Raw genomic sequence first — 15,613 nt, 5'->3', positions numbered from 1 at the left:
CGAAGTATGCCTTGATTTGTCCTCTCAACTAGGCCATTCATCTGCGGCCAATACGGTATTGTGCGAATGAGTTTGATGTTTTTGTGTGAGCAATAATCCGCAAATTCTTCACTCGAAAATGGTGGGCCATTGTCACTGCGTATAGTTTCCGGGTAGGTGTGGTCCATAAATATTGCTTCCAACGCTTCAATGGTTTTGCTGGCCGTGGTACTTTTCATTTCAACAACTTGCAGAAACCTGCTATAATAATCAACGACCACCAAAAATGTAGCACATTCCTTCGCTGAAAAAAAGTCAATAGCGATCTGTTGCCAAGCACGATCTGGCATTTCTTTCCTGAACATCGGTTCAGGTGGCAGTTGGCTTCGGACAGCTGCGCACCCTGCACATTCCTGAATTTTATCGACCACCTCGCGATCCATGCAAGGCCACCATACCTTCTCCCGCAAATTTCTACGCATAGTTACTATTCCTGGATGGCCCCGATGAGCGATATCCAGAGCCCTAGGGCGAAGCTTTGTCGGGAGCACGATTCTCTCATCCCGAACGACTATTCCGTTGGAAATCCCTAGCTCCTTAGAAAATGCTTGGTAACGAAACAGGTTTGGAGGCCAATTTCCAGTTTCAAGCGCCAACTTGACTCCGATCAATGCCTCGTCCAGGATAGTTTCGGTTTGAATTTCCTCAAGAGTTATTGCCATGAGTCCATCGCTGATAGCAAACAAATAATGGTCAGCATTATCATCAAATGGTACATCCGTTTGAGGACACAGTCGTGACAAAGAATCTGAAATATTTGTCTGCCCGGGAATATGTTTTATCTGAAAATCAAAGGGTTGCAGTCGAAGAGCCCAACCTTCTGCTCTAGAAAGCGCTCTTCTACCATCCTGGTGTTTGTTTCCGTATATAAACTCGAGCGTTTTATGGTCGGTGAATATAGTAAAATGCAGACCGTATAAGTATAAGTAAAATTTCTCAACAGCCCACACAACTGCTAGTGCCTCCCGTTGCGTTTGTGGATAAACACGTTCGGCTGTAGTTAAACCCTTTGACGCAAAGCTGATTATCCTCGGAATACTCTTATGTCGCTGTACAAGAACGGCTCCGAGGCCGACGGAAGACGCGTCGATGTAAAGCTCTGTGACGTCTGCCGGATCGAAGTAACCCAATTTACGCACATTATTTGTTAACTCATATCGCAGATCGTCGAATGCCTTGATTTGCTCTTCACCAAAAATCGAAACATCGCCTCGCACTAACTGACGCAAAGGCTCAGTTCTAGTCGATAGATGGGGGATGAAATGACCCACGAAGTTCACAAGACCTAGGAAACTTCTTACTTCCTCCTTGGTTTCCGGTTTTCGAAAGTTTCTGATAGCTTCAATTTTGTCTTCAGTCGGACCTATCCCCGCTGCGCTCACCTTAAAACCAAGAATTTCAAGCTCATTCACGCCTAGCATACATTTATCGTTGTTTAGTTTCGCGTTATTATCCTTGAGGACCGTCAGGACTTGCCGCAGTCTTTCATCGTGCTCCTGCTTATTTCGGCCAAACACGACAATGTCGTCAATATAAATGATTACACCTTCAATGCCTGCGAACATCTGCGTCATGATTCGCTGAAATATTTCAGGAGCACAATTTATACCGAACATCAGCCTTTTGAATCGCATCAAACCTCGATCAGTCATGAAAGTGGTAATGTTACGTGAATCCGGATGCAACTCCACGTGATGGTATGCTGACGTTATATCGAGTTTTGAAAAATACGTAGCACCGCGCAGCTTATTCAAAAAGGTCTCAATTATCGGTAACGGAAAGTGTTCTCGTTGAATTGCTTTGTTGGGATGTCTCATATTGATACAGAGTCGAATATCACCCTTACTCTTGGGTACAACCACCATAGGGGAGATCCACTCCGCTGGACCATCCACTGGCTCAATCACATCCGTACGCATCATTTCGAGAATTTTCGCATCGACTCTTTCTTTCAATGCCTCTGGTACCTTTAGATAGGCAAGCTTTCGAGGGATAACAGACTTGTCAACTGATAATTTTACCTGTATATTAGGGAACTTTGGGAAAGGTTCAAATAAGGTACTGATGTTGTTCACATCAAGACCAATTTTAAGTATTTTTAGGTACTCGGCGGTGGTTTTGCTTAGCAGTGATTTGTTGGCCCCTTCTATTACAAAAAACTCAGCATAACAACGTGGCTTGGAGTCGTTAACTGAAATCCATGCTTCGAACATCGCTCGCACTCGCAATGGTTGTTGACTCGCATACGCTGTAAATGTTCGGTCACATTGGAATTTCTTTTTGTACAACTTTACATTGTTTACAAGAAGTTTGTCCCAGACTTCCTCTGTGACAGTGTTGATAGCTGCGCCTGAGTCCACTAGAAACATCATCGGAAAATCGTCAATCAAACACGAAACTGTTCCGTTTTCACGCCTCTTAGTTGTAACCAGCGTTTCAACCTACGACAAAAGAAGTGGCTATGGGCTATGGGGTAACCATATGATCAAGATCAATAAAATACACAAAATAGTAGGTCTGATTTATTCATGGAAACCATTCAAACGATTTTATGCGACGTTATTTATAACAAGCTACCTTCGAATTCGGCTCCATATCCGTTTGCAATGACATTTCTTCCTTCCATTCTTCGTCCTGGCGAACAGCATTCATCTCACCACTTGGACGGTTTCGTTTGTAACGAGTATCACCTCCGCGAACCTTGCTCATATTCCTGCATTTCCTCGCATAGTGTCCAAGAATGCCACATCCGTTGCACCGTGCGCTGCGTGCGTAGCAATTTTGTGAGTCTGCCTTGTGGCGAAATGACCCACACCGATTGCACTCCGGCTGGTTTCGCTCACCCGCACTACGACGGTTACCGATATCCATCTTTGATCCGTATTTGCCATGATTTACATCGTTGTATCTCGGCCGCTTACTCCAATTCTGATTTACTGATGCTACAGACGTTCCTGACAGCTCATCTGAAAACGACCTTGTTTTTCCTTTTTGCTTGATAAGGATTTCGCGGTTGATAGCGTAAGTGATTAACTCGTCGAGATCCATGACATCCTCAAGTCCTTTATCGCGAACTCTTTCATCCCGAGCGCCCATAGTGACCTGCTGCATTATCTCTTTTTCTTCGCGATCGAAAAAATCGCATCTAGCTGCCTGTCCTCGTAGTCTTAGAAGGAATTGATTAAACGTTTCATCCGCTGTCTGTTTCATAGATCGAAATACTTCCAGTTCGATCCGTTCGTTTCGTTTGCCAATAAAAAACTTGTTAAGTCTTTTTATTGCGTTATCGTACTCAGGGATTTCAATGGGCATCAATGGCACTTTTACAGGTTCGGGATAAAACTCATCCGATGACGGCCTAAGGTTATAAAATATACGTTGCAGGCCTCGGCCACCACATGCTAGCAGCAGTACTAACTTTTCATGCTGAAACTCGGCATTACGAAGTTCCAATGTCAATTCAAAGGCTCTGTGCCATTCCTCCCACTCACGTCTCAAATCTTGCGTGTCGACCGCATCGTTAAAAGGATCCAACGGAAATTGTTTGCCTTCGAATGCCATCTGTAAAAATAGATCACAAAAATATTCGAATGTATTTTTCTTGCATAACACTATTTCACTTGTTTTTTTTGCATTCTTTTCAATCCACTTCAATTCCACCAAACCAACGTAAAAATAATGTTTCAAAAGTTACATTACGTACATTCCACTAAGACCTCCGTTCGCGTATATATTGCAACGAGAAAAAGAAACTGTTCTCAAAAATCATCCGATTTGTGTTACGATTAACCCTTTGTATATGTTATGATCTGCAAACGAATGTCAACTTTCGATTTTTTTTTACACTGGGAGAAAACGATTTTGCTAGTTCAAATGGTTAACTATTATTCAAATCGCCCATACCACTAGCGATAATTAAATCAAAACAGGTGCCCAATTATCATTTTTTTTATAGAGCTAATAATTATCAATGATAATATAGTTTTATTAAACTGAATTTTAATAAACTTGGTGATATAGTATTTCGCTAGAGTATGCATATAGCATTTTTACTTTTAGACACTTTTTTCTAGTGTGCAATCATAGACGTGTAGTGCTTTTCCCCCACACATCATTCTACTAAATTTAGCAGTGACAGACCCACAATTGTATTTGGGTGAAGCGTATCGGTGCTAAACCGGACTCGCTCTTTTCCAATCGGTTTGAGTAGTATAGGTGCGCTTCGGTATAGAACCGGACTCGCTCTTTCCCAATCTATTTGAGTCGTATTGATGCGCTTCGCTTCGGAACCGACTCGCTCTATTCTAGTCATGGTATTTGGTTGGTGCGCTTCGGTATGGAACCGGACTCGCTCTTTTCCAATCGGTTTCAGAAGTATTGGTGCGCTTCGGTTTGGAACCGGACTCGCTCTATTCCAGTCATGGTATTTGGTTGGTGCGCTTCGGTATGGAACCGGACTCGCTCTTTTCCAATCGGTTTCAGAAGTATTGGTGCGCTTCGGTTTGGAACCGGACTCGCTCTATTCCAGTCATGGTATTTGGTTGGTGCGCTTCGGTATGGAACCGGACTCGCTCTTTTCCAATCGGTTTCAGAAGTATTGGTGCGCTTCGGTTTGGAACCGGACTCGCTCTATTCCAGTCATGGTATTTGGTTGGTGCGCTTCGGTATGGAACCGGACTCGCTCTTTTCCAATCGGTTTGAGTAGTATTGGTGCGCTTCGGTATGGAACCGGACTCGCTCTATTCTAGTCATGGTATTTGTTTTGAGTTAGCGTTGGTACGATGCCGTACATAATCAAAACGATTTTCCAAATCCGACGCCATGATGTCGTTCGACGACAACGACCCTTGGATAAAAACGGATATAAAGGGAGCCCCTCACACTACATCATTTCAAATATTTGCTGGGGAAAACACCAGCACCACAAAGGAATGGGAACATCGAGCAAAATCACACGAACTATCTTTTCCACCCATGGCACGCACAAAGCGAAAGAAAATAAACAGCTAACAACAAAAATTCAATCTGAGAATCTCTATGATAATTCTACCGACAGTGCGCCAATATGTAGAATCTTACCTTCGGTATCGCTATAAATCACTCCAAACAATACTTCAGACTCCGATACACTTTTATTTCCGAACCGATCGCTTACAGCTTATAACACCAACTGCCTAGTTAATTCTCCTTTCGTTTCTTTTCAACCAAATCCTCCAAGTACACTCTAATCTCAAACTACATATTCTTTACTCTACATCCCTTTCCTACTCTACATCCCTCTCCTACTCTACAGATAATTGCATCTTTCTCGAATATTGGCGAAATTCCCAAACAAGTTTTTGCTTGCGTAAAGCTTCATACGGATTCGCAAAATCAAGGAAAACAAGGATGTTGGTACTGCTGCTGTTGTCGCCAATAGAGTGACAAATGAAAACTGCACTTTGATCTCCGGTGGATCACCTATGTTGTAGGTTAGAACAATTGCAGAATATGAGCAACCGAAATATGTTTTATGTTATATATTGCCGTTTCGTCTGTAGATAGACTTTCGTGCACATTTTGAAAGCAGCAAAATAAATATTCTCACGTTAAACTGCATGGTAAACAGCAAATAAACAAACCGAATATCTTATGCACAATCCTAGAGAGGGCGTTAAATGTTGTTTTTGTTAGCCACCACAACAACCACACTATGGTAGATGCGGTGTGAGAATATTTTAATGTGACAAAATTATTTTGCTGTGAGTCTATTGGGGGGTAAAATTCGCAATAAGCGATTCCCGTATATATTTGATTAATGTATGAATTTAAGTGTAGTTTTCAGCCAATATTATCTAAACAATCATACAGGAACACGCACTAACGCAAAATGTTTTTTCCTTATGTAAATATAGATGAGAAAGTAAATAGCATACTTGTGCGAATAATGTACACATGTACATCAGGAGAAAAAGCTATTTGTTTCCTGATACCATTGGTCCACCATCAGATTCTTGTGCGCTTCCTTAGCAGAGTATTGATGTACATTCGAATCAAATCTTACTAATCAATTATTTTGAAATCTTTGCATTGTGCATGAGATTTTTTTTTTTTCAACAGAATCAGACACAAATGCGTTTGCTTAGTCTGCAGAGTGCAGGTTTGGTCGCGTGAAGTTTTATTATTGTTATTTTTACGATGGGTAACGTAGGTGCACTTCATCGATTGTGTGCGATAAATGGGTTAAACCAGCTTGGAGACAGGAAAATAAGGTTGCAATTTCGGATTTGTGTTAAAAAGTGAACATAATGGAAATCTATAGGTATTTTTTTTTTTAAATAGACATAGGTAAGAGAAATAAAGTTTTTCGCAAGGTTCAATAAAAAATTAAATTCAATATAGTATTTTTTTTTCAAACACGGACACTGCTCGATATACTAAAAAATATGAGCTCTATTAGCATATATGCATATGAACGGGCTTTCACCTGCACTGGTTGGCCACTTAAGGACATGTTTTTGTAGATTGTGCTCTTGTGAAAGCGTCCAGTATAACGCTATTAGCTCTTAAACAACTAATTTATGTCACAAGCAATATAACACACATCACACAATCTACAATGACTAATTTTTCACTAAATTGGACTATCATGCTAGTGTGTTCCCTTCTTCAAAGTTTGATAAAAGTGTATGTTCCCATTCATTCCGGAACCGACTCGGAGACCTGAATGGTTTCTAGCTCTGGTGCACCAATTGATTGAGCCGGAATCTGCTGTTGCATTCGAGATTCTAAGCCGGTTCTGGATTGAGTTTGACTGGTTTTTGTCGAATCACATGCGACAAAAACCAGTCAAACTCAGAAAATTGACAGCATTCCAAATCAACATTTTTTTTCAGCTAATTGGTGATGCGAAAATCAACAAAACAGTTAGTTATTTTAGCAAATTATAGTTGAAACAGCCAAGACAGAAATCAAAAACTGCAATATTTAATTTTTGTGATTGTGGGGTTTTCCGTGAATTCCCTTTCATTTGCCCTAGTTCAATCTAGATTATATATAATTTTAATTTTACTCACTAAAATTCCGGGGTGTTATTGATCGAATTAATTCTTCCTTGACCATCGATTTTGTTGCATCAATTTTCCGAGCAGTTTGTTCCAATGCATTGGTGCGGGTTGGGGTAATAGGTTGTGTTTTTACTTTTCACTTAAGTTTTGATTTATTCAGGATCTTTAACTGTGCACTGTATTGTTCAGCACTGTGTCTGTAATTTTTACACTTGTTGTAGTTGCGCTATAGAACGCGCCATCTTTAACATTTGTAACTTTGAGCGTTTTTTGTAGAGTTTGTATAAGGTAATAAAAAGGTGCCCTAACACCACTATTAATATTATCATCAGCAGCACTTGGTGCTGCTCGTGATATGAGGTGTGGGTTTCCATTACTACCTTACAGAGATTTTCACTGAACTTAAAGGAAAATCAAACGTTAGATGCTCAAATCGCTTAATTAACATACAATTTCAAAAAGCGAAAACGTTGTTTAGGCTTATTGCTAAGGCAAATGAAAAAATAACAATAAAGAAAACAAAATACTGTAAGAACACGCCTATAATCTTTTTCAAACTATAAAAAATATCGTAGAAGAAAAACGTAAGTTAGATATTTCATCTAAAGCCGTTGCGACGACCATAATTTTTACGAAGAGGCTAAAAGAAAGCTCAAAAATAACGTCGATACTTGAAATTGTTAAAACCATTCCGTCATTAAATCCACAATACACCGGTGACGGTGAAAAACTAAATAGCATAATCGCAGCGCTTAACGCGTGCAAAGTTTTAATAGCCAATGATAATCGCACAGTGGCTATGCAGGTCATCCTGTCGCGTCTCGATGGGAAAGCCAGATCGGGAGTAGGTGACGACCCACAAAATATGGAGGAAATCATTCAAAAATTAAAAGAATAATGTTCGGTAACAACTACACCGGATACAGTTATGGCAAAATTGAACGCAGTTAGACAAAACTGCGAAATAAATAAATTCACTGAACAAATCGAAAAGCTGTAGCCCCTCGACTGGCTCAGTGGGTGTTGCGAGGGGAAATATGTTTATGCTATGGGTATTGATCAATGGCTTCACACGTACTCACCAGGTAACTCATTCGTCAACAGGAACAGGTGGAAACGGATCCATCGATTGACGTTGACGTCCGAGGAGAAGGAATGCCAATCCACAGACCCTAAAACAAAAGACCAATGATCGACAAATTTCAACAAAACCATCCAAGGACGAGGCTTGGAACTCCTTTCCGAGTACGATAGACGAAAACAGATGATAGGTGTAAATAAGGGTTCAAAAGGGCTCACTTTGGTTCCAACTAAACCAACAAATCGCTAATTTCATGCAATATTACAAATTTATTCAACATTAAAGGCCTTGAGGTGGATTGTGACGTCACTCAATACTTGCGGTTTCTATAGTCACTATGGTGATTGAGGCTGCGACGGGTACCCGGAGCGTGCTCTAGTTGGTTGTACGGCAATGGCTGGTTCTGGAGGCTGGACGGAAGTGGCTAATTCTGGAGGCTGGAAGGATGCGGTTGGTTCTGGAAGCTGAATGATGAAGACTGACGACCAGCAGATGCAAGGGCCTTTGACATGCGATGCGCCTCTGCATATGGAGCTGGGTCTGACGGTTGTCGATAGCAATAACGGTTCTGATCAGCGAATGGGGAACTTTGTAGTGATAGCGTTCCTCTATGTCGATCTTTCCGGTCCACAAATCGTTCGGGATTGTATAATGGTGATCGGTATCAGACCAAAATGGCCGGCGAGAGCCCCTTTGTCTGCGGAAGAAATTGGACGGAACGCGTTCCGGGCCAGAACAAAAAGGTCCGCTGGAGGACCTTTTCAATATTCAATATACCGCACACGCGGTCCTATTGGAACTACCGATGGCCTAAAACTGTTCACTCTAAAATCTAGCTAAACTTTGCTACGATTTCCTATCTTCTGAACACGACGCGCACTTCTAGTTCCTTTGATGGTTGTGGATGGAAAGCACTCGATCACTCTATTGGTCAAACTATATTTGCTTCGACCTACTAAACGATCGGGTCGGATATCGGTTTCGACCGAACTTTGACAGGTCGCTGTATTTTATTGGCAACCCTTCTAATAGCCGTTACGCCAATGGACTGAATGTTGCGCGACATTGTTCGCTCAAACCATTGCGACCGGTATCCCTAGCGTGTATCTGTGAGCGTTACCGCGTGAGTGACCCCTCCGTCCCAGACGAAACGTCAGACTTGGCGGGCTATCACTCACACAGCTTGACTTTATACCCAGGGTAGGATTTAGGATAGGTGGACCTCACTGAGCAAATCGTGTGTAATATTTCATTGTGGCGAAGCCGACAATAAACGGTGTAACCAGCGGTTACAATGCCCTCTCCTTACTCTTCAAAATGAAACACTTCATTTTGAACGTATCTATAGAACGATAATTTAATGGGTTTACGCATGTTACGGCTGCTAACTACTTTGCGCATTGTCAAAGAAGTTTCAGCATCTTGGAACTTATGCTCTTTTCAAAAGTTGTTCCTTTTTCCTTCTTCACCCAGTGAAGTAGGAAAAGAACTCACTACACCAACACGCGTACGTGTTGAGAACTGTCAACTGTTGAGTGTCAATCTGGTTGTTTACTTTCGACACGAGTACATTTTTGCATGCGGTTGTACGTACTCGCGGATGAAAATTATAGTGTTTGTAATTGCAGGTTTGGCGATTAATTTTGATTGTGTTCTTCGACAGAACATTTCCGCGGGCGCCGATTTTAAAAAGATTCGCGAAAATCACTGATCGGTTGTTAGGACACTAGGCGGTTTGTGTTTCTTCTCAAGAGAAATATTCTCTCGAAGGAGGCAATCTACATCATCTATCCTGGTAAGTAAGTTGTGTAAACATTTTGATCGACCTATAAGGTTGACGTTATCGCTAATTTCAGAGCAATGAATCGTTGCAGACCCATCGATGTCCGGACTCATCAATGGAACAAAAGTATCCTGCACACTACTGTTTTGAAGAACTTAGTATTCGGGCTTTAAATCAGCGGTGGAAAATACCCCAATGGATTTCCCAGATTCATCGACCAACTCATAGGAGCTGGTTCCCACTCGTGCGAGAATGGAACAAGGAATGTACAGTGCATCAAGTTTTGCATTATATGCATCCGCGGCAGATGACTGGCGGAAGTTCCGCTTAAAAACTCGCTGACCGACTGAATATACAGGAGCAGCGGTTTTAGATCGAAGGTGGTAGTTGCTGATATTTTTATCGTGCGCTTTTTTCAAGTTTTTTATAACTAAGGAATAAATATTTTTGTCGATCTCCCTTTTCCTTTCCACCCTTTCCCCTTCCGACATATCCTCCTCGTCCCTATCCATTCTATGCTCGTCTCCCTTCCCTATGATTTCGTGACCGAATAGAATCCGGTACGGTGAAAACCCAGTCGAGGTATGAGGAGTGTTGTTGAGACAGTATTCGATCTCAGAGACTCGTGTGTCCCATAGTCTTTGATCCTGTCGCACATAGGATCGAATACACGCATTTATTGTTCGGTTTAAACGTTCGACCGGATTGGCCTGGCTATGGTGCCGTGAATTGGCCCAATGTTATACCCTATATTTTTCTAGGAGGGAATTGAATTCTTTAGAAAGAAAAGTACTCGCATTGTCCGAGATTAGGAATTCTGGGACTGAATATCTTCGGAACCAGGCTTCCTCGAGAGTTTTTGTTACTTGTGGAGCGGAGATACGTTTCATAGGCACCATGAGGCTCCATTTGGAAAACAGATCCATTATTACCAACAGGTGTGCATGGCCATTTTTGCTGCGGGGGAGGGCTTGGATGAAATCCAATGCGATTATTGGAAATGGTTTTGTGGTCAACCTTTGTTTGCCTGGCTCGGGTAATTGGGAACGATTCGCAGGCTTGTTCTGTTTGCAGACCGAACACTTGCGAATATACTCCCGAATATCCTCCGCCATCTTCGGCCAGAAATATTTTTTTCTGATTTTCGCCAGGGTTTTCTCGCTCCCTAGGTGAAGATTATCGTCATGCTCTTCTACCAAAATTTTCTCTCGCAAAGATTCCGGTATGCATGTTTTCCAGGTGAATCTATAATCAAGAAGTTCTCCCGGTGTGGAAACTAGTTTTTTAAGAGTCCCATTTTCAATTTTAAAATCTTTAAATTTTTCCGTATTATTTTTTATCTTTTTCAGCATGTTGGCGTACCATCCCTCAGTTACCTCAATTTCTTCAACTGAACGCGACAGGGCATCTGCCACATAATTTTCCTTCCCTTTACGATGTATTATAGTCATATCGTGCCGCTGAAGATCTATACTCCATCTACACAGACGAGATGACGTACGCCAACTACTGCGCATAATATAGGTCAAAGCTGAGGCGTCCGTATAGACCGTAAATCTGGTCCCTTCAACGTAACACCGAAATTTTTCGATTGACTTGAGAACGGCAAGGTCTTCTTTCTCAGTCGCACAATATCTCTGTTGCGTTGTCGTTAGCTTCTGAGAGAAGTACGCAACTGGTTTTTCAACTCCTTCGATGGTTTGCGTTAGGATTCCCGCTATTGCGGTATCACTGGCATCGCAATGGATAGCAAAGAGTTGGGAAAAATCAGGGTTGGTAAGAATCGGCGCACTTATTAGAAGCTCTTTGACTTTCACAAAGGCGATTTCAGCTTGGTCGTTCCAGAGTATCGTTTTGGGCTTATTTCTTAGAAGATCAGTTAAGGGTCGTGTAACTTCGCTATAGTTGACCAAAAACCTCCTATAGTAGTTACACATTCCCAAAAATCTTCTAAGGGCTCTTAGTGACGTAGGTCGTTCGTAGTTCACGATAGCAGATACACGGTCAGGGTTGGGTCTAAGACCTCCAAGACCTAAAATGTACCCAAGGTAAGGGACTTCTGGTACGCAAAAACGTGATTTGTTTAAATTTATGGATAAATTTGCTGCTTTGAGTCGCGATGCGACTTCGGTAAGTAGGGTGAGGTGTTCCTCAAACGTATCGCTTACGATGATTATATCATCTAAGTAAACGAAAACGTTTGGCTCCAGTTCACCCCCACCCAACACTCGGTCCATTAACCTTGATAGCGTGGCTGGGCTATTCACCAAACCAAACGGCATGCGGGTGAACTGGAACAATCCTCGTCCCAATACGGAGAAGGCCGTATATTTTCGCGATCTCGGATGCAAGGGAATCTGAAGAAATGCTTTCGAAAGATCTATGGTAGATATAAATTCTGCTGACCCAAGTCTACTTAATATACGGTCTGCGTGTGGGAGAGGATAGGAGTCCCTGACAGTGCGCTCGTTCAATTTTCGTGCGTCTAAGCACAGGCGTACCGTTCCATCGGATTTGTCCACAGGTACTAGGCGTAAGGCCCAATCACTGTAGGACTTTTCTATAATGTCTGTCGTCTCCAGTGAACCCCCTTCAGCCACTTTGAACTGCATTTTCACTTTCTCCAATGCAACTCTTTGGACCTCGCCCAGTCTTGATTCCAAGTCGTCGACGTCCTTGTCGTCTTCGTGTTCGGTTAGTTCGTAATCTTCAGTAATTTCTAAAGTCTCTACTCTGTGTTGAATGATGCTTGGTCGTATGTTGTACGCTTTCCAGAAATTCATTCCTAAAAGAATGCGTCTTTTGAGCGTGGGTACTACAAGGATTTCAATAATTTTCGTCTCGCCGTTGAAAGTGATTGGGAGGTTTACCGAACCCATTAGTTTCAATTCTTCTCCGTTAGCGGTTTTTAAACACACCTCGGATGGGAATAACTTTAATTTACATCTCTTAATTAATTTTATCGATCCGGTGCCGAGAATACTCTGGTGAGCGCCACTATCAAGTAAACCCACTAAAGTATTGCCGAACACGGACACTTCTACAAACGGTCTACTGTCATTTTTAAGATTTATAATAGCTTCGTTTAGTTCATATTTGGAAGAATGGGCATAGTCGGTAGGAGTTACTTTGTCAAACCCCAGGGTTTGCAAAGCTGAAATTTGTTCGCTTGTTGTAAGGGGCTTTATGAACGCTCGACCTGTCGGCCCTCGGGGACAGTCTTCGACGCGTTTTTTTTTTCACAGAACGGGCACGATGCCGTTTCTACGTTGTGAAAACCACATCTTTGGCAATATTTATGTCGCGGTCTATTGCAATCGCGAGCATGATGCCCTTTAAGCCGGCAATTAAAACAAATACCGTCTTTGGGCGGCTGATAATCGTTTAATAGAACATTGAGTCCTCTCTGCGCGTCCTGCAACTGACCCTCGTCTTCGGTTTTCCGCGTTCTCCTATCATCGTCCGACCCATGGGCTCGAGATTTCGAATTGTAGAAGTTTCGCGATTTGAATTGTTCGTTATCGGTTCTCTTGTACTTTGGTTTCGCGCCTGTATCGAGTTCATTTACCTGGGCGTTTTTGCCTCGGGAATTCGTTTCGTTTGTGGGAGTTTGGTATTTATACCAGTACGTTGAGTCTAACCGTCTACCGAACTTTTTGAGATCTGCTAAATTGTCTATTTCTGAAGATACCGCGTGACCCTTATAATCCGCGCGCATGTTTCGAAAAACGATTTCGAACTTTTTTCGCTCCGTCATCGGTTTCGTAAGTGAATTAAATATTTTTTGCATTTCCAAGAAAAAATCTTGGAACCTTTCGCGTGGGCCTTGTTTTCTAGAAATCGCACTATCTCGCTCGTATGATCGTGGTCAGGGCTCAGAAATTCGCGTTTGAGCTCTTCTTTCAACTCGTCCCAGGAAGTGAAATCATCGTTTTCAAATCCTGTCATGAACCAAGTTTTCGCGGACCCGCTAAAAAGATGGATTGCCGACCGAAACAATTCCCTATTCGACATGTTTTCCGATTTTGCGTAGAATTCTACTTCTTTGATGAATTTCATCAAAGTCTGTCCATTATCGGACCCTTCATATTTAAGTTTCCAGTCCGATACTGGCCTGCGCTTACCGTACCGACGGTCTTGCCTTCTCTCTCTCTCGGCACGCGACGCGAGTTATCCGACGAGCATCCGGATTCTGAAGCGGACGAATTGCTTGAACTGGACACGTGTTTACGCGATGGTTTTCGTAACTTTGGTGAAGAAGCCCTAACGCTTTTTTTCTTGCTATCATTGTCTATGTTTACAGGATCGCAGAGTGACTCAAGTTTACTAGGTACGTTTTCTATCGAACTGAACTGGAGTATTTTCTGTGCCCACATTTGCATTTGGGGTGGACCGAACATCCATGGATATGCACCAGGTTGCATGAAAAAAGGCTGTAAACTCGATGGACCTACTGCTAAGTTTTTGGGGGGATTTTCTATCGATTGCAAATTTCGTTTCAGGTGTCTACCCGGCGTGACAAACACATTTTCATCGTCGTGGCTAGACGATGCCGTCGATTTGTTCGCGGTATTTGAATTCGGAACTCCGAGAGATAAGTTAGTCATAGTTTGGTTGATTTGGTCAACGATTTCCTGCTGACCAATTGAAGAGAAACAAGAAAAGTATCGGTTGTAGGTATCGCGAATACACGAACCAAGAATATCAATATCGGTAAGATCATCGTCGTCTTCCGTATTTTCCAAAACACGTTTCACGCGCGCTAAGAAATGAACAAATCGCGTTTTCAAACTTTCCCGCGTTCCTTCAAATCTTTTACGATTTGACAGGAAGTCTTTAATTTCCTTCACTTTTAAATCTATCGTTTTAATTTCCGCGTCAATAGTCGTATTTAAACGATGGAAATCTAAATCCGCGTTACCTTCCTCTCTCTCTGCTTTAATACGGTCTCTCAATCGCCTCGCGAGTGCTGCGCGTGTTTCCGTCTCGGTGAACTCAATGTCACGAATCCCTAGCTCATGTTCGATTTCCTCTCTCTCTAAATGGTGAACTAAAAGATGCTTGTGCAATATGTCGAATTCAACATCCATGTTTACCCGAACAATTGAACAGTTCTATTTGAAAAAAAACCACTTCGTTTGAAGGACGAAGCTAACTTTGAATCAGGGTACTGATTTGTACCTTCCCCGTAGGGGAAAACGAAAAAATACAAAATCAAATCTAATTTTATGGGTTTTTAAAGTTGGGCGCCAATTTGTAGCCCCTCGACTTGCTCAGTGGGTGTTGCGAGGGGAAATATGTTTATGCTATGGGTATTGATCAATGGCTTCACACGTACACACCAGGTAACTCATTCGTCAACAGGAACAGGTGGAAACGGATCCATCGATTGACGTTGACGTCCGAGGAGAAGGAATGCCAATCCACAGACCCTAAAACAAAAGACCAATGATCGACAAATTTCAACAAAACCATCCAAGGACGAGGCTTGGAACTCCTTTCCGAGTACGATAGACGAAAACAGATGATAGGTGTAAATAAGGGTTCAAAAGGGCTCACTTTGGTTCCAACTAAACCAACAAATCGCTAATTTCATGCAATATTACAAATTTATTCAACATTAAAGGCCTTGAGGTGGATTGTGACGTCACTCAATACTTGCGG

At 42.2% G+C, this 15,613-nt stretch overlaps 1 protein-coding gene across 2 annotated transcripts; it reads right to left on the bottom strand.

Moving 5' to 3' along the window:
- Nucleotides 1-2,561: 2,561 nt before the first annotated feature.
- On the bottom strand, nucleotides 2,562-5,256 carry LOC131683019 (uncharacterized). Of its 2 annotated transcripts, none has more exons than XM_058964850.1 (2): nucleotides 5,119-5,256; nucleotides 2,562-3,600 (listed from the first exon to the last, which is right to left on the bottom strand). In XM_058964850.1, exon 2 carries the CDS (start codon nucleotides 3,598-3,600, stop codon nucleotides 2,599-2,601), a length of 1,002 nt encoding a protein of 333 aa, XP_058820833.1. In that variant the 5' UTR covers nucleotides 5,119-5,256; the 3' UTR covers nucleotides 2,562-2,598. The 2 variants fall into 2 exon arrangements, with proteins under 2 accessions (XP_058820833.1, XP_058820832.1); XM_058964849.1 differs by lacking the exon at nucleotides 5,119-5,256 and adding an exon at nucleotides 3,743-3,788.
- Nucleotides 5,257-15,613: the final 10,357 nt, after the last annotated feature.

The sequence above is a fragment of the Topomyia yanbarensis genome, chromosome 2 (genome assembly GCF_030247195.1).
Source record: "Topomyia yanbarensis strain Yona2022 chromosome 2, ASM3024719v1, whole genome shotgun sequence".
NCBI classification, from domain to species: domain Eukaryota; kingdom Metazoa; phylum Arthropoda; class Insecta; order Diptera; family Culicidae; genus Topomyia; species Topomyia yanbarensis.
The sequence above is the reverse complement of the archived record's forward strand: the minus strand, read 5'-3'. Positions and strand labels throughout refer to the sequence as shown.

Excerpts from the sequence above, each read along its gene's own strand:
- LOC131683019 (XM_058964850.1), bottom strand. The coding sequence starts at position 3,600 with ATGGCATTCGAAGGCAAACAATTTCCGTTGGATCCTTTTAACGATGCG.